This window comes from Xiphophorus maculatus, chromosome 21 (genome assembly GCF_002775205.1).
Source record: "Xiphophorus maculatus strain JP 163 A chromosome 21, X_maculatus-5.0-male, whole genome shotgun sequence".
Taxonomy (NCBI): Eukaryota; Metazoa; Chordata; class Actinopteri; order Cyprinodontiformes; family Poeciliidae; genus Xiphophorus; species Xiphophorus maculatus.
In genome coordinates this window covers 17,543,705-17,567,819 of record NC_036463.1, presented here as the reverse complement: position 1 = coordinate 17,567,819, position 24,115 = coordinate 17,543,705, and the positions used below count along the sequence as shown (strand labels likewise).

The 24,115-nt window shown below is 39.5% G+C and overlaps 1 protein-coding gene across 8 annotated transcripts in view; it reads right to left on the bottom strand.

The window, feature by feature from the left end:
* The window catches only part of col11a1 (collagen type XI alpha 1 chain), a 98,165-nt gene extending 82,461 nt beyond the window's left edge, over positions 1–15,704 (bottom strand). For all 8 annotated transcript variants that reach the window (XM_023326579.1, XM_023326576.1, XM_023326581.1 and 5 more), the window contains exons 1-4: positions 15,289–15,704; positions 7,464–7,628; positions 7,025–7,238; positions 2,462–2,624 (exon numbers count right to left, since the gene is read on the bottom strand). In XM_023326579.1, the coding sequence (XP_023182347.1) occupies positions 2,462–2,624; positions 7,025–7,238; positions 7,464–7,628; positions 15,289–15,403 (657 nt within the window). In that variant the 5' untranslated portion in view covers positions 15,404–15,704. The remainder of the gene's footprint in view (positions 1–2,461; positions 2,625–7,024; positions 7,239–7,463; positions 7,629–15,288) is intronic.
* Between the last annotated feature and the right edge of the window lie 8,411 nt (positions 15,705–24,115).

The window sequence follows — 24,115 nt, the reverse complement described above, 5'->3', positions numbered from 1 at the left end:
TGAAAGACCTCCATTCATCCCAGCAAGGTCCCTTCTGTGGTCACTTCCAACCTGAGGCAGGTAGGGCATGAATGGATGTTTATGAAAAATGAAGCGTGGATCCCAAACACACACAAAAAAAACTTTACTTCCAATAAAGATGATGTTGTTGTGCTTTTAAATATTTCAAATATTTGGTCAAAATGATTAAATCAAGAATTGAAAAATGATTCAAAACAAAAGGAGAAATGTCATCTTCTAAAAAAAAAAGTACAGCTTGTAATATCTAGTCAATCAGTTCCGTTATCGCACTGAAGAGTTGTGGTTTTTCTACATTATTAAATTATTGAATAATTTGACGTCATGTCTCAGCGTAGCTTCTCTTTGAAATGCCGTAAAATGTGCACGAATACAAAGAGGTTTTGTGGATCACCGAGAAGAGCAGAAACAAAAAAATAGACAGAAAATAAAAGAAAGCATTAGATACACTTCCAGCTTCAAAGCTTTTGCCGTTCTACTGACCTAACACACTTCTGGGTATAGACAATAATACATAAAAAATGAAAAATGAAAGTGCCACACAGATATCCGAGCATACTGTATGTCACAATCCATCCATTCATCATCTATATGGGTCACCGAGGTGGTCATTGGGTGAGAGGTTGCCAGTCCGTCACAGGGCAACACAGACACACTGCAAACAGGGGTGCACACCCCCACATACACACACCAAAAGACAATTTATAAAGACCAAATAGCCTAACAGTGATGTCAGCTGTGTTAAGAAGCTAAATTAGAACCAATGTATGCATCCCAGGCTGGGATTCAAACCCATGACCTTCTTGCTGCAAGGCAACGGTGTTACCAACTACGTCTATATGTCACAATCCTTTACTTCATTTTTAATAGTTTTCTTGCGCACGCTTTCAGTTGATGCCTTTACAGACTGAAAATGGTTGGAGTTTTTTTTTAATTGTGATGCATTAAATGAACAGAAAAAATGGTCTGATTTTTCAGAGCCGAACCTGATGGTCACCAATCAGAGATGGAGGAGGGCAGGGGGGAAATGGGCTGATTCCAAACCAACTATTAAAAACAAGCAATGTGATAAAGTACGGTAAACTACAATCCAAAACCTCCAATATTTGGTATATTTACTGACTTTAAGTGCTTCATAAGAGACAAAACCCATTAAAAAAAATCAACAAATCATAGCTTTACATTTGTGTCCGGCAAAGAAAAGTCAGAAGCTGAGAGAACAACAATAGTCTATCAGTATGTGCGTCTCATGACAGGTGGGTGACCAAATTAATTCTAGCTGCATCAAGATATGCACAATCCTCGCAGATTATTTTTGCATCTGCAACAAGTTAGACAAATGTGTAAAATGTAACCTACATCAAAATCCATTGATCCAGTGTTGCGTGGTTACGGGATCTTTAAATTGAAGAGAAAGAGTGTTTAATTATGTTATAACTTTCTGTCTTAGAGATCGACATTAAACGTCAACTCTGTATGTTCTTTGTTCTTTTGTTTTTAATAGAAACACTTTCATATTACTTTAAATGAGAGCCAGTGTTTTGTCAATATGTGAAAGTGTCTCAGATTTGCATTTAGTGTGCAAACATGACAACATTATTGGAAACCATTTTAAAAAAAGCAAAACACTGCGATTAACACAGGATACAGATTTTAGCGGTATTTCTGTAAGACAATATTTTTTTCATAAAAAATTGAAACATTGTTCTAACCACAAATTGTTTTACGGAGCCTGTACTTCCTGTAATTACTGCACTTTTCAAGCAGGACTCGATCCCTAAAAAGAGCAACGATGGGTCTTCAGAGATCTGTTTCTTTAGATGTTAAAAGACCATATATACCCATTTCATTTTTGGCAAGTAAAGTATTGTAGATGATCCTTAAAAATCAGTAAAACAAACCTTTTGTGCTGAATGAGAAAGTTTAAACAGTGTGCCCGCTTTAGCAACTGGGTAAAAAAAAGCAATGACATCACCACAGGGTTTCCCTCAGTGTATTATAAGCCTGGGAGGGTCACCAGGCTTTACTTGTGCCCCCACCAGGCTAAGCATTGCTCATTTATTTAAGTCTTTTTAAAATGCTTGCATGTTTTAAAACTTTATAGATGGTGATCGGGTATTAATCTTTCAATAACGCATAATTATCAAGTGATATTTTAAAATTTCCTGTCAACTTTAAACAGTTTGTCACTCAAAAACATGACGGGCTGCTGGATGAATCACTGCTAAGGAAGTTTTCTTGGGGAAACCTTGAATCCTTTGTTGGGATTTTCTCAAATTGAGAGAAGTTTTGACAGAATATAAATAAACAACACAAGTCTTACTCGCCGGCAGAAAAGGATAAACCTAAATCATGTAGAAAATAAATTATCTCAGCAGATTTGCTAAAAGTCGAAGGAACTCACTAGAAACGCTTTGAGACAGTCCACCTCTGAAAGCTTTACCTGGAAAACATCCTCATCCAGGATCCTGGTGCCAAACACCGTAATGCCGTTGGTGCTGATGGAGCCTTGGTCACTCCTGAGCAGAGGCTTGGTGATCTTCCTCGTACAATCCACAATGATGGTGACCGTCTTCTTCTCAACACTGATGGCCACACGGCGCCACCTGGTCAAAGTCAAGGGGAAGCAGAAGTTACTCAAACAGAAAAGGTAACGTTCAGCTCCATAAAACACTGTGGTAATAAGAATAATAATGCATTTAGAGAGCCCTTCTAAATCTTCAAAACAAATCTGAAAGCTACTGATTAAATGCTTGGGGTCACCGCAGTGTGTTTACAAAGTGTGGTTGACAAAGGATCCAAGAGCAAAACCCCAAAAAAGAAAATGTCTGACCAATTTTTGTGAACAAAAAATTTAACAGAAATCAAGTCAAGACAGCGAGTCAGGCCGTAAGACTACTGGAGTGTCACAATCTTGGGTTTGAGTTGGTTTGAGGTTTTGTTCATTTCTGTCTTCCTTGGTTCCTTTTCTGTGATTAGATCAGCCGTGTTTCTGTTCTACTCTGGTTCAGTCCTTTCTTAGTGATTCTAGCTTATTATGTTTATGTCTTGTGTCTAGTTATTCTTTGTTACTCTAGTTTAATTATGATTCTTAAGTCTAGTTATTGTTTAACTAGACCTAAAGAGGTCTTAGCACTGTCAATCATGGTCATGTGAGCTCCTCCCCATCAGTAGGGTCTGTCCTGGATGCTAATGCTAGTTAGCATAGCCACCGATGACAACGGATAAATGGTTTTCCTGCAACTGTGAGTGATTTCCCTGCCGTTAGCATTGCCGTTGGCTCTGATTGGTTGTTTTTGACTGGGAGCGGTGTACTTCTTCAGACAGCAATAGCAGCACACGGAGGATGTGGAGGAGCTTGACTTCTTTCATAGATTATCTGTCTCATAACTTACTGTCACAACATGAGAGTTTTAACAAATATGTAAAAAATAAAACACATTTTTTTGTAAAAGTTACGTAGTGCAGCTTTAAATCTTGGCAGGAGCCATTCTATAGGAACTTTTCAGGCACTCTAACACTTCCTGCCCTAGTCTAAAACCAGGCGTGTTGGCTGTGTGATAGACTGGCAGTCTGTCCAGACTGTACGCCTCCTCCAGATCTCTGACTGGTGGGCTCGGTTCCAGCTTCCCAGCAGGGGCTGGTATTGAAACATATTGAATGAATAATTTCATTTCACATACAAAAAACATTGTGGCTCAAGAATCCTCAAGCACCAGAGTAGAAATTATTCATGAGCTCAAATGGTTGCCTAGGGTCGCATGTGAGTCCGACACCTCCGCTGCCGTTCCACCATTCGTCACTACGTTCAGGAGCTATTGCATTCCAGGCAATAGCGGACCACATTCTTGGCCCCACACTTTTGCCCCATTTAGCACAGGATTACACTCATTAAACTCCAAACTTAATCCTCCTTCTGGGTTACTCGGCATGACAGACGTGGTGAACATTGTGGAAAGTGTGTGTCAAGATCCAGGAAGGCCTTTTTCCTGACAGAACAGGAGGTGCAGTCAAAACACTCTTCTAAGGCCAAGGATGAGACCCTTGCCATGCCACGGTTTAGGATGAGAACTTAGAAAGCTTAGGTTCCAAAAAGTAGCATTTCTGATCTGATAGTCATTCATTCATTTGGTAAGTTTAACACAGCTAAACCATGCAGACACATTCCAGGGCAGGCAATGGAGCTTAGGGAGAAATAAACGTGCAATACCCTGTAAGCTCAACAGTGCTGCACAAAGGATTACTTGTCACCTATACAGCAGGCAAACAAATGCTGACTTAAAGGAATAGTTCAGGATTTCTTAAAGGGGTGTTCTACTAAAAGGTAAGCAGATAAAATTTTACCTGCAGTTGGTAACTCTTAATTTTAGTATACACCCAGATAAGTTGGACCTGAAGATTGAAACTAACTGTTCGCATAACAGAGACCAACGCATCATAGGTTCATGCTAACTAGCATGAACCTTTAGCATTTGCACACTCTAAAGAAAGGTTCGGAGGCAGTGCACCACCAATGATCTTCATGTGTGAAACATTTACTAATAATGCCATATTAAAAATGTGTAAAAATCAATAAAATGTTGCTAAAATATACCGGTTTACATTTGTATTATATTGTTATGTTGCCTGTTTCACACAAGAACATCAGTGGGGCTGCACTGCTTCTAGCCTACAATTTTCTGTGTAAATAATCCTCAACTTCTGTGTAAATAAACACCCAACGCAAATGTGTCAACAGTGTAAAGGTTCATTAAATAGTGTTAGCCGCAATCACCTTTTTGGATGTAGTTTTTTTTAGGACCGCAGATTTTGGTCAAGGCCCTCCTCAGACTAGCTGTTAGCATTAGCATCTGGGACAAATTATTCTGGTTCATAAAACTAAAACTATCTGTAATCACTGAGGTATCTGGGGGGTTTAGAGTAATTTTAAGGGTGTAGATTTTGGTCTGGGCCTCTCTCAGATTAACTGTTAGCATTAGCATCTGAGACCAATTATTCTGAATTTGAGCTAAATGAGAATGAACAGTTAACTCCTCTTAGTAAGTTATGAACTGCTCGTCTGCTTCCTCAGTTCAAAAATACCAAAGTATTACTTGACAGTGTCCACAAATACAGAAGAGATCAGTACAGCAACGTCTTATATGAAACAATACATGCAAATCAGTATTTTGCAAATCGTTTATGTAGAATTTTGAGATGATCAAACTGATTTGATCAATTTTATCTCTGTTAATGTGAAACTTAACTTTACATAGAGATTTTAAAAGAGCAATGTATTTTTCTCTTTGTCAGAATATTTGCTGTGTCTATTATTTCTCAGCACACAAGACTCCACAGGAACTGCAGACAATACACAGTCTGAGTCACTGAGGATCTAGTCTTGGACTGCCTCCAAAACAAGAATTGGTAAAATCCTCTGCTGAGGACATGATTTCATAGACAGAAATTCATAAACGGTGTATAATTTACTAAAAAAAAACTAGCTGAAAAGAACAACATTTCCAAGGCTTTTAAATAACATTTTAACACTTTAGATTATAATAGCAATAGACATGAACACAGATTTTAAAAACCAAAAAAAAAAAAAAAAAAGACAGAATTGGCTAATAGTTCTATTTGTAGTTTTACGATTCCCAAAAAGTCCAGTGTGCTGAGTCATTTCATCCTGCACCTGTATGTGGGCCTTTTTCAGCTTCAAAGATCTGAGTGACAACTCAGCTGGGAGTGGATAATCAGGTTTTCTCCCAAGGGTTAGAAGAACTGTTTCTGGTTTGGGTAAGGTAATCTAAGGGGGCAGAAAGGAAATGTAGAGCTTCTTCTATCCCCTCCTTGCTTCCCCCGCTCTAAAATAACAGAGGCAGGGAGTTCATGGATGAGGTCAGTTTGCCCATAACAGCACTGCTGAGGCTCAGTAATCCAACGTCTTCTTGTCTCTGACTTGTTTTGTACCCACAGAACACAGACGAGACGGATATTCCAGTCATGACAACTTGTGCTGCAACTGGATTGGCTTCCTGCTTTAAATCAAGACTTAATGGAAATCTCAGAAGAAAAAAAAGAAGTACAAACACTATGTTAAATTTATTACGAATAAACATGGATTTTTGTCATTGTAAGCACTTTTCAGCTTTTGCCAGATTGTGAATCGTTTTCATGTAGAGAACTACAAGAACTACAGATATGCCAGTTTGTGCTTTATCTAATTTATTTGAGAAATCTCTCCTTATTTTGAAATAAGGAAGTAGCAGTACTTGAGTTTCCCTGTTGTGTCAACAATGTCAATTCATGAAGATTTCTCATCAGGCAAGCTAGCTCCTATAGCATTAAATAATCCTCAAAACTCCAATTGTTTATGTAGGAAAATCTTCAGAGCAAAACAAAGCAGTGAAAAATGCTAACTTTTGCTCGCTAACAATGCTAACATAGCTTTTCGGCTGTAATGTATTGGATTAACTTTAAAAATAGCTATACTGATCAAACCAATGGTGCTTAATTGTAAACTGAACTGTTTGTAAAAACAAAAAGGGCATTGCTGATGCATTTGTGAGCATTAGAACCACCTTGGAGCAGAAGCACTGCAATGTTTGAACTGGTCTTATGAGAGATTCATTGAAATGCCCTTCACAATTTGTAAAAAATAAATAAATAAATAAAAAAGTTAAGTCTTAGTTTAACCAAAAATACTGCAATGATCATGTCTTGTCTTGCCTTTGTGAGATGTAGCATGAAAACACATTTATGATCAAATGAGTAATGCATCAAAGGAAGAAATAACTGAAGAACATCTGTAAAACATCTGGAGCCGTGGTCATTCTGAAGCAGCCGTAGAAAACAGCATTGAAACATAAATGTTACGTCTTGCATTGTTTCCCGTGCAAAATCTCAGACCCCTCAATTGGCTCGAGTTGATGTTATGCAAATTTCTCTGTATGACCATCATCCGTAAGTCCAGACCAATCTTTCTGAGCATAAACAGGCTTTAATCGAATAAAGAAAATGTACTTACTTTCCATTAGAAAGGTTGAGAGAGGTGAACAGGGGGTAGTCCTCCGGGGCTGGCTTGCCAGTTTGATCCTCATACAGGAAAGCAGGTGAGCGTCCCACCTCTACACCCAGCTGCTGAACTCCTTGCTCATTGTATATGGACAGCAAGAAGGACTGGAGGCCAGACTCGGGGCGCACGGTGGTCAGGATGGAGAAATCCTCAGGAAAAACGCCGCCTGGATGAAAAACAGAAGGACAGAACAGGCAGGTGAAGTTTTTACAGGAACTGGTTGGGTAACTGCAACCAACTAAGGTAGTTCAAGTTTTATGATGATTTATATGAAAGTTTTGTACCTTGTGGTCGGATTTCTACTAAATAGTAAACAGTGAGTAACTATGCTTTCATCAGACTGCACACCAACATATGCAAAACGAACTAGAAACAAAGCGGTTCATCTTACCAGGGAATAACTGTGAGGTGGGGGCGCTGATCTGGATCTGCCTGGCGATTCTGTAGGCTGAGTCTGACTTCGATGCTCTTCGGTTTGCACAAAATCCCGTTACTTTTGTCACTCCTTCGGGGTAATTTTGAAATCCTAACGCTTTTAAGACGTCCACTGGCTCTGCTGTTCAAAGAGAAAATGGAACATCAGTTCATTGTACTCGAGACTTTCTGATTTCATTAGACTGTATAAATAAAATGAACAATTTTCACTTCAAGTTCTCATTTTTTTTCCACAAGAGACAACATACAACATTTACAACATACCAAACCTACAGGTTCAAACAACAGTGGAGGAAAGATGTTGAAAACACGTTGGTTAGCTTAAGTGAGCATTTTTTAGGTCGGAATATGAAGAGTTTTTTTTATGTATATAGTGGAGGTAATATGTTTTTGTCTGAGCCAGTTATGGATCAGTTTGTCTCTGTGCCGATTCATACCCCGATTCTGTGACTATGCGTTACTTTTTTTTGTCATGCTTTACTTCCACTTTGTACCTGTAAACAAACCACACATCTAGATAGCCATTGCAGTTTACTTTTCTTGGTAAATTTGTATTTTCTGTCAATTATGGAGATCAACAGCTATGAAAGTTTTCAAATAAAATAGGCGTTTTCTTTTTCTGAATAATTTAGATTCAGTTCAATTTCTGTTGACTGTTGTTCTAATCATTGTTCAGACCAAGACGACTAATATGCCTTGTGACAGAATATGACCTCCTTGTGGTTGGTACCTGACACAGTTCATAGAACAAAAAGGCCGGATACAATCAACCCAAATGTCAAAAGTGAATAATGGATAAAGGAGTGAACTGACCATTTTTATTTCTTTACCAGAAAACAAATTTTAAATGGCATGAAGACTATAAATAATAACATTATCTTGCCAAGTGAAAATTTGAATAGCATCCTGATAAAGTGTTGAGGCAAATCACTCATACATGTCTAAACAGCTGTGCTAGGAAGTGCTGCAGGAACCCGGTTTTACAGGCTCCCTAGACGGGAAATAACTGAGCATACCAACCACCATAATGAACAAAGTAGCAACAGAGTTGGAATTGTATCACACCTGGGTAGGTTTACTTTGATAAGGCTCTTCAGTCTGGTGCACTTCACATAAAGAAGCCTCTGTGTGTTCCCACAAAATCCCCTAGGGAGCATAATCATCATTCTTCTTCCTGTCAGAATAACCTCTCAGTATAACGCGTTAGCTTGAAGACAAGCTAAAGCACTAACTCGGTGTGACGAGGCCCATTACTGTCTGGGAAATAGCTGAGCCAAACAAACTAAAACAACACTTACTGCAGGTTTCACTTCCATGACTTGGAACTATACAACAACCTGATCAGACTTGATGTAAAACGTCATAAGAAGGTAGAATGATGCTGATAATTTTAATGTGTGTCAGTGGATGGTGTCAATCACTTTAATTCACACTAGCAAACGTTTGTCGGCTGCTTAAGTCATTATTAGCCTGTTAAGCTTACTGCTTAAGCTAATATCAGCTGTTTAAGTTCAAAATAGTGGACACAAGCTAATGCTAACTAGCTTTGGTCAACAATCCACTCTGCAGCAAAACAAAAAGGCTTGCCATGTACAAAGAATAAAGCAATATTATGTAAAAAAAAAAAAAAAAAACAGCAAAGAAAAGGCAGTGCTTCCTTTCTACATTAGCATTAGCAACCCTTCTCCTCCAGCTGCTATAACCAACATGGCCTCCATCTTTAAAAGCTAACAAAGTTTCTGCCTACTTCCATTGTTCTCTCACCAGAATGTTTCAGAATGTCAAACAAATTTTGATATCAGAAAAAGATGAATAAATAAAATTACTTTTACAATGCAGTTTTTTCAACATGATTAGGGTAATTTATTTAAAAAGCATCCAAGCCTACCTGGCCCTATGCAAAAACAAAAAAAGTAATCCCCCTCTCTGTTAGTTCATAAAATAACTGTAATTACCTCAATTTTTTCCCACTACAGCTGAGGACAATTAGTTGAACCAATGCCTTCGCCAGAGCAGTACAAACCACTCAGAACAAATATGTCTGCCAACAAGCAAAAGCATTGTGCCTCACTTCAAAGCAATTCTGAAAACTGTAAGAAAAAACCAAATTACATCTGTCCGATGACTGAAAAGGTTTACATGTCATTGTAAACAATTAGAGAGAACACTGAACAGTAGTGAACATTCCCACTAGTGGCAAACCCATCAAAAACTCATTCAGAAGTAGGCCTGTCACGATAAATTTTGCTGAGTGATTAATTGTCTCAAAAATTATTGCGATAAACGATAATATTGTTTGAAGACCTTTTTACACTGATTTAATGGAAATGACGTAATAATGCATGTGATTTCTGGCCAAAGATAGATACACTTTATTTTCAGAAGAACATTTAACACTGGAGCTGATAAACAAAATAAACAAAACAACCAAAAACAAAAATAAAATGGATTCTAACAAAAAATTAACAAAAGATGTACTTGAATAAAAACTAAACAACATATAGCCAAAGTGGAAATAAATACTGCCAAGAGAGTGCAGATTATGAAGTCTGTATATTATGTTGCCCTTCAGTAATCATTAGATTTAAATAGAGAAAATGGGCACATCGAATATTCTAATGATTTTCATTCAGTCAGGACTTTACGCTGACACTAGCCACATGCATTGCAGGTAGATTGTAGTAAAGCATTGATTAAAGCCTGGTTTTAAAATTAGTTCACTGGACTTGTAGCCATTATTTTGCACCCATTGTTGGACACCACACGGCAGGAACGAACCCGATCGAACCGTTACACCTAGGATTTCTGTCGGCTAATGTGTGGTCTGTCAGGTTTTGAAAATGGGCCGACAATCGGCCGACAGCTCTAAGATCGTGTCGTGTGCGCTGGGCTTTACACTAAGGAAATGAGGAAGGAGGGTCAGTGGAGAGCACCGGAGTTGAGCCTTTTTTCATTCAGTGTCATCAACAGAAAGAGAAAAAGGCGATAAAGCCGATAATTAAAATGGCGTCAATAGTTTTAATTTATCGTACGATTAATTGATTTATCGTTTACCGCCACAGGCCTAGTCAGAAGGTCACAAAAAAACTCATAGCAAGACCTAAAGTTCTGCAGGCCTCGTCTGCTTCTGAGAAAATCTATTTTTATTATTCAATATTAAGAAACTGGGAATCTATTGGAGAGATCCAAAACTGCCGCCAACAACAAAAGGTCTGTTTCACCTTTACTAAAAGACATCTTGATGCTTTTGAATAAATATTCTGTGTGCTGAAGGAAAAACAAAGTGGAACTCTTTGGAATGTGTGCATTCTGTTACATCAGGTATAACACACGCATTAAAAACTTTTTCTTTTTTTTTATCATTATGCTGACATTCAAAATTGGTGGTGGTGGTGTAATGATCTGGGTTTCTTTGGCTACTTCCGAACATGGATGATTTGCTGATAATTGAGGGAACCAGTAACTCTGCTCTTGAGCAAAAAATCCTGAAAGAGAACATCCAGTCATCAGTTTGTGAACTTCAGCTCAAGCGCATTCGGTTCATGTAGACGAACACATGGCGAGGTACACTTCTGGGTGACAACAAGAAGCTAATTTTTGCAGAGTCCTAGTCAAAGTCCAGACTTCAACCTCACTGGGCTGATCTGGCATGACTTTAAACAGCAAGTCCAGGCTTGAAATCCCTCCATTTTAACTGAATTCTAAAAAAGTAAATATATTGTAATAAAGCAGTTGTTGCATAGGGTGACGCTGATTATTGCTAACCTCAGAGGGTAACTAGTTTTTGAGATAGTAGAGTATCCAGACCAAGTTGGCCCTATTTATCGAAATAAAACTTCTTTTTGAACTTGCTCTGCGTCTCTTTCTGTACAAAAATTTGTTTGATGATCTCATATATTCAATTGTGACAATAAAAACAGCAAAAATAGAAGACATAAAAGGCCAAACAAATTACAGCACCGTATGTTTCATCGTCTGCGTTCATCGCATAACTGCATGCGACAAGAACAGACCTGCTTCAGCCAATACATCATGCAAAACCCTGCAAGCCGATCAGCATTAGGCTGCATTTTGTCAAAGGCAAACATGACTGTAGTCTCTTAAGCCTTTTCCTCTCAGCTAGTAAAAATGAGAATCACCTACATATACCCACATTGAGTTAACCTCCATGTAAGCAGATTACAGCAAGTAATCATAACATGCATTTAAGTCAAAGCAACATTACTTCCAGTCTGAATGCTGAAATATTAACAGAGGCAATAACAACTTCAAGATGAGTCAGTTAGGTCTGCCGCTATAAGCAATAAATCAATTAACTGCATGATAAATCAAAACGAGCTCAATAATTTCCATTTGCATAATTAATCATTTTTCTCTTTCTACCAAAAACTGTTCAACAAAAGTCTTCAGTCTGGTGCTTTGGTCTCAACTAGCCCTTTTTTTGAAGAACAATTTTGGCTACAGAGTTCACAATTCATTTTATTTGTTGTTTTGCTTATTTACTTTGGATATTTAAAATGTTGCCCACTTCCATTGTTAAATATTCTTTAAAATTTAAGGTTTATTGATCTTCTAGAGAGTGTTCTTTTATTTCTATGCCATTACCATTATATTTCCTGAAAGAGGTCTCAAAACAACAATGTTATCGTTTATCGCGATAACTTCTGGGACAATTTATCGTCCAGGAAGGTTTGTTATCGTGACAGGCCTAGAACCAGCGTGTTTCTTAGAAAAAATGCCGACCTCACTCTGAGTTTGTGCACAGATGCAAGCAGTCCAGATGCTGCAGCTTGTCCAGCCTGCGACTCTCACACAGAGGTGTTGAGAAAACACAAGCACAGGCCAATCCATTAAGGCGGCCCAAATGAGTGTGTGCAGGCTTTGAAAGGCTGCACCTGATGAGTCGGTGTGTTTGCCCTTAGGGACAAGCAAACAGGCCGCATAGCTGAAGGAAAACTCTCTAGCCTACACAGTAGGAAGGATTCAAATATTAGACTGTCTCTTCTGTCCAAGCGTATGCAGACTTGGGAGGTGTGGAACAATGGGAGGGGCAGCTTTACTTCAACTTGAGATTGGACAACACCTGCGCCGTGTTCACGGTAAAACCCCTGTCTTCTTAGAGATAACACAAGGGCATTTCTCTGGGATGAAGCCAAAGAAACCCGAGATCGACAAAACCAAAACAAACAGGAAGCGCTGATGTTGTTTTTACGCCTTTACAGCAAGGTAAATCAGTAGCAAAAAAAAAAGAAAAGATAGAAAAAAAACCACAGGTGAAACCTTTTCACCTGCAGCTCCCTGAGACTCTAACACCGTCTTCCGTCAGAATGTCTCTCCCTTCATATATTACCCCCTACCACCCCCGCCCTCTTCCCCCAGCTCTCCCTCCTCTCCTCTGGCTTCCTTCGGCTTCCATCACGCTGCCGGCTAAAACAAGACGGCTTTATGCTGAGTGTCATACCAAGGAAATTTCACTCAGACCTACCCAGTTTTTCAAAGCATTCCTTCTCTCCACTCTCCCCTACTTAGGTTTTCCTCACATCAACTCATGCTAATGTATGCCTCCCTTTGGAAAAAAAAAAACAAATAATAAAAAGAAAATCATCATTCATGTATATGGTAAAGCAAAAACCTTAGTTGTCATGGCTATAAAGAAGACAGTGATGATTTTTGTTTTAAATTCTGACCCAAGACATCTATTTCTCCTTTCTCTGGCGGACAAACAGATTGTCTCCGACCGGTAGGTCAAAGGCTATAAATCCATTGACGCTTCAGTGGACAAAGCTCTGAACTTTCCAGTTGAACATATTAAGCAAAGTCCTCTTAAAATGCAAACTTTTTTTTTTCTTCTTTTTGTTGGAATGCACATCTGAGCTTGTGCCCCGGGGGCTGAGAAAACGTGTCTGTACACTGCTGGAGCGCCCTGCAGAAACCGCTCTGGCTGCTATAAACAGCTCTGAAGGGACTGACTGACTGAGACAGAGGAACACAGATGGGCCCTGCAGCGGCATACTTGAAAACGTATGTATGAAGAGACAGGACCTGCAGAGGAGTTAACAGGAAAGGTGAGACTATGCAAATCCGGCGTGCAGTTTCAGCAGTCATCCAGCAGGATGCGTCGGCAGCAAGCTAAATTAGATGTTACACCTAATTTAACTCGATGTTAAGTGAAACCGACTCCAATTGGTCGAGCTATTGTCGCAATTTCCTTTGAGATCCTTTAAAAGTACAATGAATTAACCAATGGTTGCGTCATATGTTCCGCAAAATTAAACCTCAGTTGTCCATCGTCCAATGTGTGAGGCCTGAATAATCTTGAGCCATGTGACTACAGTGCCTATTATGACTGTGGGCTAGCTCTTCATGCAGGCCCTGCCCTTTGAAGGCTCCGAAATCATAGGGAAGTGCAACAAGGACCCTCATCAAATAAGCGCTCAGTACTTAGAGGGGAAGCAGTCCCACCGATCACACAACCCAGCCTTGTCCTGCAGCCTACCAAGCATCAGAGTGCAAAGCTAGAAGTTGGAGAGAGACGAGGGGTGGGGGGTGGAGGTAGGGTAGCGGGCCACACACCAGTGACTGGGCCTTTAGTGTGGACCAGGGCAGCATGGAGATAGGGTTTGTCTGCCTGACCTTGTGTAACCCCTCTGACAAAGAAAAAGAATAAACCTCATCCCAGAAGTTTGGAGTTATCCCAGCGCCATGTGCCAACAGACTGCCTGCTGTGTGGGCCAACAAAAATTGCAGGTTGCATCACAGCCTTCAATTAATCACCCATCCAGTCGGGCCCATCTCCTCTTCGGGTCATGGCATTACACCCACTGAAGCATTATATGGAGCTACTGTCAATTAAAGTGAGTCTGGACTTGCAATTTCACATCCCTGCAACTCGACGGATGGGGTGACATTCTTGCCACTCCATACGGACATTATCAGGAAAGCATGGATGCTGTTAAATATCACCAGCTGATTCCAGTTCACCTGCATTCTCATCAAGCTACTCTTCCTTTCCCAACATCAGGACGACCACACCGCTCCCCTTACTATCTTGAGCGCTGTACAGGCTACAAGGGATGTGGCCCCAAATATCCCCAAATATCCCACTTGGGGATGTTTGGCCACCCAAGTGGCCAAATATTTTATTAAGAAGAAGTTTTAATGCGTATGGCACCCGAAATATCATGACCCTATCAAGTACTGCATCCAAGCAGTCCTTCACAAATACATGAAAAATGTCATCAAAATGAAGGGTCCAACAAACATCCACCCAGCTAACCGCGTCCACATCCACCCAGAGGACCGCCACTCTAAAAAAAAAAAAGGTGTCTTTGAGATGAAGTGAATCTTTAAAAAAAAAAAAAGAAGAAGAAGAAGAAGAAAAGGAGAACGCTGCTCTGCTCCCGGGTCTTTCTAAGCGCATACCAGCGGCTTAGGATCAATTTAACAGAGTGAAATGTTTCATCCTCTGGGCAGACGCTTCCATTCATGCGTAAATATGAGGTTTTAGTTGCTCTTTTTCTTGGACACCGAGACAAAACACTTTTACGCACTTGTAGTCTCCGGCAGAAGAGCGCTCTGCTGTCTGCTACAGTGTAAACTTTCAGCAGGTGTCCACAATAAAACGCGCGCTACGAGGATCCAAACCTGTTGCTGCTGCGCTCAAAGTCCGACCGACTCCCCCCTCCCCACCATCCCGCTCAACCCGTTCCTCCTCATCCAGCCGGCGCTCCGTCTCAGCCCCGCTCACACTTCATGACACTTCGCCTCTCGTTGTTCCTTACCTGCTCTGACACAAGCAGCCTGCAGAAGCAGTGTTAAAGTGACGAATGCAGTTCTAGTGGAATCCATAAGCCAACGTTTCGTTTTCCACCTTGTGGACCACCTTTGCATCTCCATGTTCGGGGTCCCACAAAGTGAGCGCGACTTCAGGTGACCTTTTTGTCCCTCTTTTTTTTTTTTTTTTTTCTCTCGGCGTCCCTTCCACGATCCCGAATGAAAAATGGAAACTGTCCTACAGAGGAGCCATATGTGTGTGTGTAGGGGGGGAAGTTGAGGGGAGGAGGGGGGAGTTGAGCCTCTTCTCTCCACCACAAAGAGGGGCCAGATCCTCTTTCCCGGCGCCCAGCCTTCACAGTGAAGGTATCAGGGCTTTAACAAAAAACGCACACCAAGCGCAGCCGCTCCACTTCGTGCGTCCCCCAGGACAGGGAGGGTTGGACAAGCTCCGCAAACCAGTGCAACGTTTACAGGGGGACTGACAAGTCGACCAGCCCCCGATTAACAAATCACGGGGCTGGAAGTTCTCCTCCGGGTCCACCCATTAGCTCCGTAATGCGCCCCCAGTAGTCTTATCCGAGAGCATGTGCAATAAAAAATGGCAAAGTCCATAAAACAAAAGACAAACAAACAGACAAAGTGTTGAGGGATTTAATTAAACATATATGGCACAGACTGATGCATTTATCAGTTTCTGCCCTACATTATTGTTTATGGACTGCATAAATCACTCTTTAAATCAGTTTGTATACATTACGAAAAATCCGTGTCACTCATAATGACTTCCACCTAATTATCACTATGAGAATTGTTTTTTTTGTTGTTGTTGTTTTTTATCAGTTCCTTCCAGGATTAATAAAACTTAAAACAAACTTGCCATTAAGCCCCCGTTTCTGTATGAAAGGTCAGAACAAATATAGTTTGCTCAAGTTGGCTGAACAGATTTATTTATTTGTTTATTTATTTCTTGCCAAAAATAAAATAAAATCCTCCAGGTGGAATTGGAATAAAACAAAAACTGGGGGAAAAAAAAGCACAAAAGCACTTCACGGCCATTGTTAAGCATGGTAGAGGATCTGTAATGCTGCGGGTCTGTTTCATTTAATAATAGCCATGTAAACCTGCTACAACTGCATGGCATCGTGCATTTTCTGTAATAAAAGAACATTTCAAACAGAAATCTGTTGGACTCTGTCAGAAAACTGAAAATATAAAAAAATATACAGCATATTAACACATAAGTAAGGATGTTTCAAAAAGTATCGATGTCTGGACTACTAATCAACCACTTTTAAATCCGACCTTTGAACCTTTCAGTCTTTTAACTTTTAAATCCAAGTTAAAAGGTTGGATTAAAAAAAAAATAATAATGATACTTCCTGGGTTTTTTTTTTTAATACTAAAGCGTTTCACTCATCTTTGCCAGAGGTGCCAATAAATATGCCTGCCTTTTTAGGTATAAAAACATCAATAAATGTTGGACAAACAGCTCAATAAAAGGTACAGTGTGTAACTCCTATAAAGAATATGTTTTTAACATGTTTGTTAAAACTACCATCTCGTGATAGTTTGCTATGAGGCAGATAATCTGTAAAAAGATCAGTTTCCTCCACCTCGTCCAGGCGCTACTACTGCTGTCTGGCTAAATGCACCGCGCCCGACCAAAAACCAACCAAGCAGACCCAGAAGGAGGGGCTTAGCGCTGTCAATCAAACTCATGTACTCGCTGCTAAATGTGCAAATGGCAGAGACAACTTACTGTTACTGTTATCGGTTTCCATGCTAACTAGCCTTAGCATGGAGGGTAGCTGCTGCACAGTCTGTGCTGCAGGTAGCACCACAGGATGTTCTCGCTGCAGCTCAGGGGACAGAAAAGGGGGCCGTGGACAGCAGTGGAGAAGGCAGAGGAAGCTTGATTTTTTTTTCCACAGATTATCCGTCTCATTTTGTCACAACATAGTGACAGTTTCAACAAATGTTTAAAAACAGATATATTCTTTAGAATTGTTACGTACTGCACCTTCAGTCGAGAAATTTGACCTTGAATTGTCTAATATTTATTCACCTTGCCAACATTTGAGATTGTACTTTTGGAGTTATGAGTTAAGATCTATTATTTTACCACCATAGCATTCATTTGTCTTTCAGGGTTCCTTAAAAGCCTTTTTAAAACAACATGGATGCTGACCGGCCTCTCCGTTCTTCGGCCAGCTCATCCTTCCCAGCCAAACTGGATCAGATGCCGGCTGTGGGCGCCCCCGTGGCAGACAGCAGCGCTGCTTCTCTGGTCCTGGTCTATGCCTGAGCAGAAAGGGTTTCATGCCACTTCCCATCTGCCTGCAGCTCATAAAACAGGGGAGCACATTAGCAACGTTTGCTTCCTGTCATCAAGAGCAAAGCCTAATTGCTAGAAATTCTTTTTATGCTTTAATAATTTGAAAAATAATAAGAAATTCAAGAAGAAGAAGAAAAAAAAGACTTGAGAGCAAATTTTATGCTTTGCACTTCGGTGTTAATGCACTAATTCATAAGTGACATTTTGAATCAAGCATTTTTGTTTAGTCTTTGAGGGATGAGTCGGCAAAAATGGATGTGACTGAAAGATGCCAGGCAGACTAAAGCAGATGGTAGCCTCAGGAATGCTACGCTTGGCTCACAACTGGAAGTTTGCTGGACAGATATCCTGTTGGGGAAAAAGACTGAGACAATGGGTGGAACACATTCAGCTTTCATTCACAAATTCTTCTATGGCATTCACAACCAGAGGTTAGTGGAGTACGTAAAAACTTTACTCAAGTAAAAGTAGCACTACTTCAACGTATTTTTGTTTGAGCCAAAGTATTCAGAATGGTGCCAAGAGTATGCTAATGACTGAAAGTGTGGCCAATGTCCAACTTGCTAAAAAAAACAACAAAAAAAACACATCCAGTAAATTATTAGATTTTTGACTTTTTTTTTTTCTTTTTTTTCTAGGAATTGTATGTATGAAAAAAACAAAACAGGTGGAAGGTTGAAGACTGTAGGTCAAGATCATAACACGTCAAAGTTTGACTTTTTGGATGAAATAGGAAAAAAAAAAAAAACTAGAGGTAATTTTAAATATTTCCTCATGAAGTTTTACAAATTAATGATATAAAGTGTTTCTTCAACGTGTTGGGAGACCCGCAGTTGACATGTAATAATCACTTATCATCTTTATTAAAGACACAAAAATACCATATATATACGTATATATATATATAAACGTCTGAATAAAGCACTGAGAACTTAGGAGTACTGATGAAAAGTTGAACGGTAATAATATTGGTCTATTTGGAAATTGATTAAAACAGAATTCAGCTAAATTGTTATTCAACATAAAATAGAGTATTGTTGGATTGTTTGCTTCACCGCTGTTATAACAACTTCCTAAATGCTTTTGTGCACTTAAACCTACATCAATTGCATTTTTCTTCTTTGAAAAGTAAAACTACAGCCCACACACACACACGTGTTAAGCGGTCAGCGTGCGGTTACCAGGCAACACATACGCATCTACGGGAAAAGACTCAGTTATGTTCGTTTTATGCTATATAGAAGACTGATGTAACATTCGGGGCGTTCTTTTTATTACTGCTTTGATTGAAATAGGAAAATAGGATTTCATATTTGTAATCAGTTCTGCCTGACACAGCAGTTTTAACTTGAGCATTTTCAGAGGCACACTGTTTGTTACTGTTTACACACTGCGCAGAGGAGAGCACAAAAGGCTCTTTCTGTACGCTCAGGCTTGCCCCTGCCTCTAATACAACCAAACTTCTCACCAACATTATTTTTGGCCGCTACTGTATTCAGAAAACGTGAATAATCTTCACACTTTTTTTTTTTTTTTTTTTTTAGTAAGGAGGTTTAGAGATTTAGCTTGCGAGGCGGGGAAACCTCTTTATATTGTGTTTTTTGTAACCATGCCTGTAGCGACGTTTGTGTTCACTGTGTGGTCTCTCGGGTTAGTGTGGTGGCATGTTGCATGATATGCGTACAGTAATCTGATATAAAAACAAATATGTATGTGAATTGAGGCCAAATTTAAAGGTAACATTGACTACAACAGTCATTTTCTGGACATAAACACATCAATACGTTGATAAAAGCTCCATAATTTGCTTGATGTAACTCTTTAATTGCAGCACCGGTTCTATGTTTAGGGCTGCCCTACAATCACCAGCAACTTCGACTAGCTTTGCTGTTAACGCTGTTAAGAAGAAAAAATAAAATAAATTAAAATAAAAAAATAAACATACCACAGCCTGCCTGATGCTGCCACCACTATGTGTGACATTTTTGGTTTCATCAGAGCAGAGCACTTTTCTGTAAAGGTGTGCCTCCTTCATGACTTGTGGCAGAGAAAGAAGACAAATTACAGGTTATTCTTTAAAATCATGACTTAGTTTAGATCAAAATTGTGTACTTCACAATTAATAGTTGTCCTGTGGAGAAATCTCCCACCTGAGATCTTCATTTCTGCATCTCTTCCAGAGTTCCCATGGGCCTCTTTGACAGCCATCATAAATCGTACATGTAAATCTATGCAAATACGTAGCCAAAGCTCTGATTTCAACAGACTCTCATCAGGCCATGTATAACTCCGTATTAAAAAAAAAGCTTTCAACAGAGTAGAAATCACTTGCCATTCAGTGAAGGTAGCTTGGTGCGGACTACAGGTGTTTATAATAGGAAGTGGCTTCATTCAGCAGAAGGAATCAGAAAGCAGCAATATGGCAACCAGACTCTCAACACTCTGCTTTAGCATAACATCTGAGAAGGCAGGAATGTTCTCCTGTCTGGGCACACTCTTGCTTTGAGGCATCCAAAATGATGGCTTACTTTGATAAAAGTTAAAAGTTTCACGTCAAGACTCCTGGGACGTTCGGATGCGAGATGGCTTTATAATTATGCACCGTATCAACTGCAAAGAGCCGTTATTTAGGCTCATGCGTCAGGATTTGCATGAAAGCCCTTTGGCCCTTCAGCTGGATTGTGAAGAGATAATTTCTCTATTCATAAAACGAGAAAAAGTCACATTAAAAATGTTCAACCACACAATTAGTATTTTGTTAATAGGGCCTTTTGAACATTTCCAAAATTGCAGCAAAGTATCATATTGGCTTTGCGTGGTTTAATGAAGTATTTACGTTCTTTTTTTACATGAAACATAGATCAGGGAATGGATTTTAAAATAATTTTGTTAACTTATAAATCACAGAACGGCTCAGCACCAGAATACATGAAAGACTTATCATTTGATCAACCTTCCAGACCGCTCAGGTCTTCTGGTTCTAGTCTAATCTGCATTCCCAGAACCAGAACCAAACATGAAGAAGCAGTGTTTAGCGGCTTCTTATAAATTATGGAGTACTTATTCTTACAACAGGAGCATCTAGTTTATCTATTCAGGAATTACAACAAACTTAGAATCCAGAGAAATTCATACTAGCTTATCTAGATTACCTTAGATCAACATTATCAGAGCAAAAATCCAGTAATAGTTTTTAAATCACAGACTACTTATTCTTAAACATGGGGTTTCCTCTTTCCTTTGGTTTGTTGCATTTCCTTCTAACTCGTGTAAAGCACTTTGAATTGCCTTGTTGCTGTAAAATGTGCCAAATAAATAATAAATATACAATAAATAATATAATAAATATAAAATTACCTTACCTTTTATGCTCCACTAATCCGGAACACACATCCAGAAAACTACAAAACTGCCGAAACACTGATTTCCTGTAACTCAAAACTAAAAACCTACCTATTTAATATTTGACGCAAATTTTCTAGATGATTTTGATGAGGGCATTTGAAAATATGTAATCTTTTATTGCTTGTTTATTTGTTGCTGAATTATGTCTTTATGAAGTGAAGCACTTTGAACTGCCTCGTTGTTGAAATGTCCAATAGAAATAGACCCGTCTTGACTCAACGGTCCAAAAAAAAAAAAGAAGAAATGCTGACGGAAAAGAGATGTACTCTAGCAAGTACATAAAATCCTCACTGCTCGCCTCCCAGTCAAACTTCAGTAGTTGGAGTTTAGTCTTTCTTAACCCTCATTCTGCTATTTTAGTTACTTAATATTTAGGTCAACATTAGCAGAGTCAATGAGGAAAGAAATCAATAGCATGACTGGACAGAAAGCTAGAGAGTCTTCTATGATGTGCGGTGGGTGGCCCTCAACCAGCCATTAGCCTCTGGGTGGATCTGTGTCTGTACATGCGAGTATAACAGGTCCTTTTATGTGGAGGAAGCCACTGATTATGACAGATTAAAATTTGTACGGCAGAACTGTTGGAGAACTCAGTGCACTTACGTTTGAGATCATGTTGTCCGCGTACGCGCAGAAACGGTTTGCTCCCTCACGTAAAATAAATGTCGATTTTGAAGTGTGGTCATTTTTTTGACCCACCTCCCCTCCCATTGACAGACCAACTAAATAAAAAGCCTGAAGGGGGAAAGTAAAACATGTAGCGCAGAAATATGAAATCCTAATTCTTTCAAAATGCTGTCTTAAGCGACTTATCATGGGCCTTAGGTGAACATGTGTTACCAATATAGAGCAGAGGTTCACTCTTCTCAGTAGGCAGCAGAGAAAATCTATTTTTCTCTCACATTTCCTGGTCTGCTTCACAGGCAGTAGCCGTCGGCCTCATTCATAGAACTCCTTTTCAGGCGACTGTCTCCTCCCACAGGGTCAGTAAACAGTAAACTGACCTGTCTTTGTGGACCGTGCCCTCGCTATTTCCACTGACCGTAGAATCGAGCAAACAGGAATTGTGAAAATAACTTTTTAAAATTTTTGCTTAATTTGACAAAAATCTGCTTAATGGAAACGCACTTTTCGATAAAAGGTTTTCGCACTAGGATGAGGTGGTTTTCCGGCTGTATCGAAATTACTGTAGTCCGAAAAAACCGCAATGGAAACAATTTTATCTGCATCACATGAGTTATGTAAACAACCGGTGGAAACGACAAAGAAAGTGACAGAAAGTGATACGAAAATGATGGCGGGGCATGCTCTTTAATGGCTTGTCGTGTGAACAAACGTGCTGAGCTGTGATTTTAACTGCATTTGTTAATTAATAGAAACACAGCAATTGCGAAATTTTTTATTTCTTTTCTGCCTTAGTTGAATATCAAAGTTTTGCGCACGTTTGTAATGAATACTAAAGCCACTATGGTGCCAAGTTGCAACCCACAACTGCAGTATTTCTCATCAAGACTTTTGAGATGGACCAACAAAAAGAAGGATCTAAATCATGAAGTGGAAACAGCTGCGGTTTCAAAAGTCTGTAAAGGTTGGCGTATTGTATGAATTCAGCCCCCTTTTATTCTGACACCCCTAAATAAAACCCAGTACAACTAATGTGATCAGAAGTTGCCTGCCTGCTAGACTTCGGTGACATAATCTCAGAACAGCTTGATTTATTCTGTGAAGACCTCAGAGGTTTATTAGAGAATGTTAGAGATTCGAACGGTATCACGAAGGCAAAGTCACACCGGATAGGTCAGCAGTAAAGTTCTGGGGAAGATGAACCCTTATGTCGGCGACGCTCAGGAGGAGCGCTGAAAATGCCACAGTCGAACAGAAAAAGCTGGGGGTTAGGGGGAGGTGTGTGTGTGTCACACCGTCAGTTCCCAAAATCACACACACAGGATACGAAAAACAAAAAATCTTGTAAAAGCGCAAGGGGGGTCAGAGTGACCCCGCTGGACTGCACACAGAGAAAAACAAAAAAAACTTGCGGGGTCCAAATGAGGGTTAAAAGCAGAATTAGGTTATAAAACATCCCAAGCCTTGATCTCACAAAGGATTGTTTTAAACCATCATCCGAGACGTGTCTGTCCATCTAAAATATTGAACTCTCAAGAATCCCCAGCTAACTGGAGTAGCGGAAGAAATCCTCAGCTTAGGAGAATCCAATACCTTTGTGGAGGCACTAATAATAAAAACTTGTTTTTAAATGTAGTGGTTGAGTTGGATCATATTTGGGTAAGAGAAGTGTGTTAATGGATTCTTGTACATTTACCCCTACTTGTTGGCAAAAACAAAAAGAGAGTGTCACCTGCTTTTCAGCTTAAAACTTTCACAAAAAGTAAAAAAAAAAAAAAAAACTAAACAAAAAAAACTGAGCTTCAAGTGTGGTCCGCTGCAACTGATTAAGTTGGGTGACTTACACAAAGCTAATGCTTTATTTGCTCATGCTCTCCCACAGTCTTAGCAGAAGGAGCACAGCAAATGTCACAAACAATTGGGCAGCGGGAAGAGTGGGTGGGGTTGTACCGCTAGTCCCTGAAACCACACAAATAAAACTCATAAAAGTGCATAAAAAGCTTAAAAATGGACCTGGTCTCTTACAAACAAAAGAGGGTAAAAAGTAGTATAGTTGAAATCATTTCACCCGAATTCTTTAAAACAAATGATACAAAGGATTAAGCAGCATTCTTCTTTTTACTTAATACAAAATTAAAGGGAAAGTACTACGTATTTGTGAGGCCATTTTATAGCACAATCAAGCAACTACGTTGCTTAAATGCCCTTTATGTCAAACATACCTTAAAAGAAACAATGCTGTTCCTTCAGGTTATTCGTGAGAACGCTGGACTGAGAAGTAGTTAAAAAAAGCTCAGCAGACTCACAGTTCCACATAGAAATAAACAGAGCATGGCAAGGCCTAAAGAACAAAACAAACAATACGAAAATGGTCAAAACAGACAAATAAAAACCGAAACGCAAACGGCCAAGGAATTTAAGAGCTGTGGCATTCTTGGCGGTGTCAAAACGAAGACAATCTCAAAAGT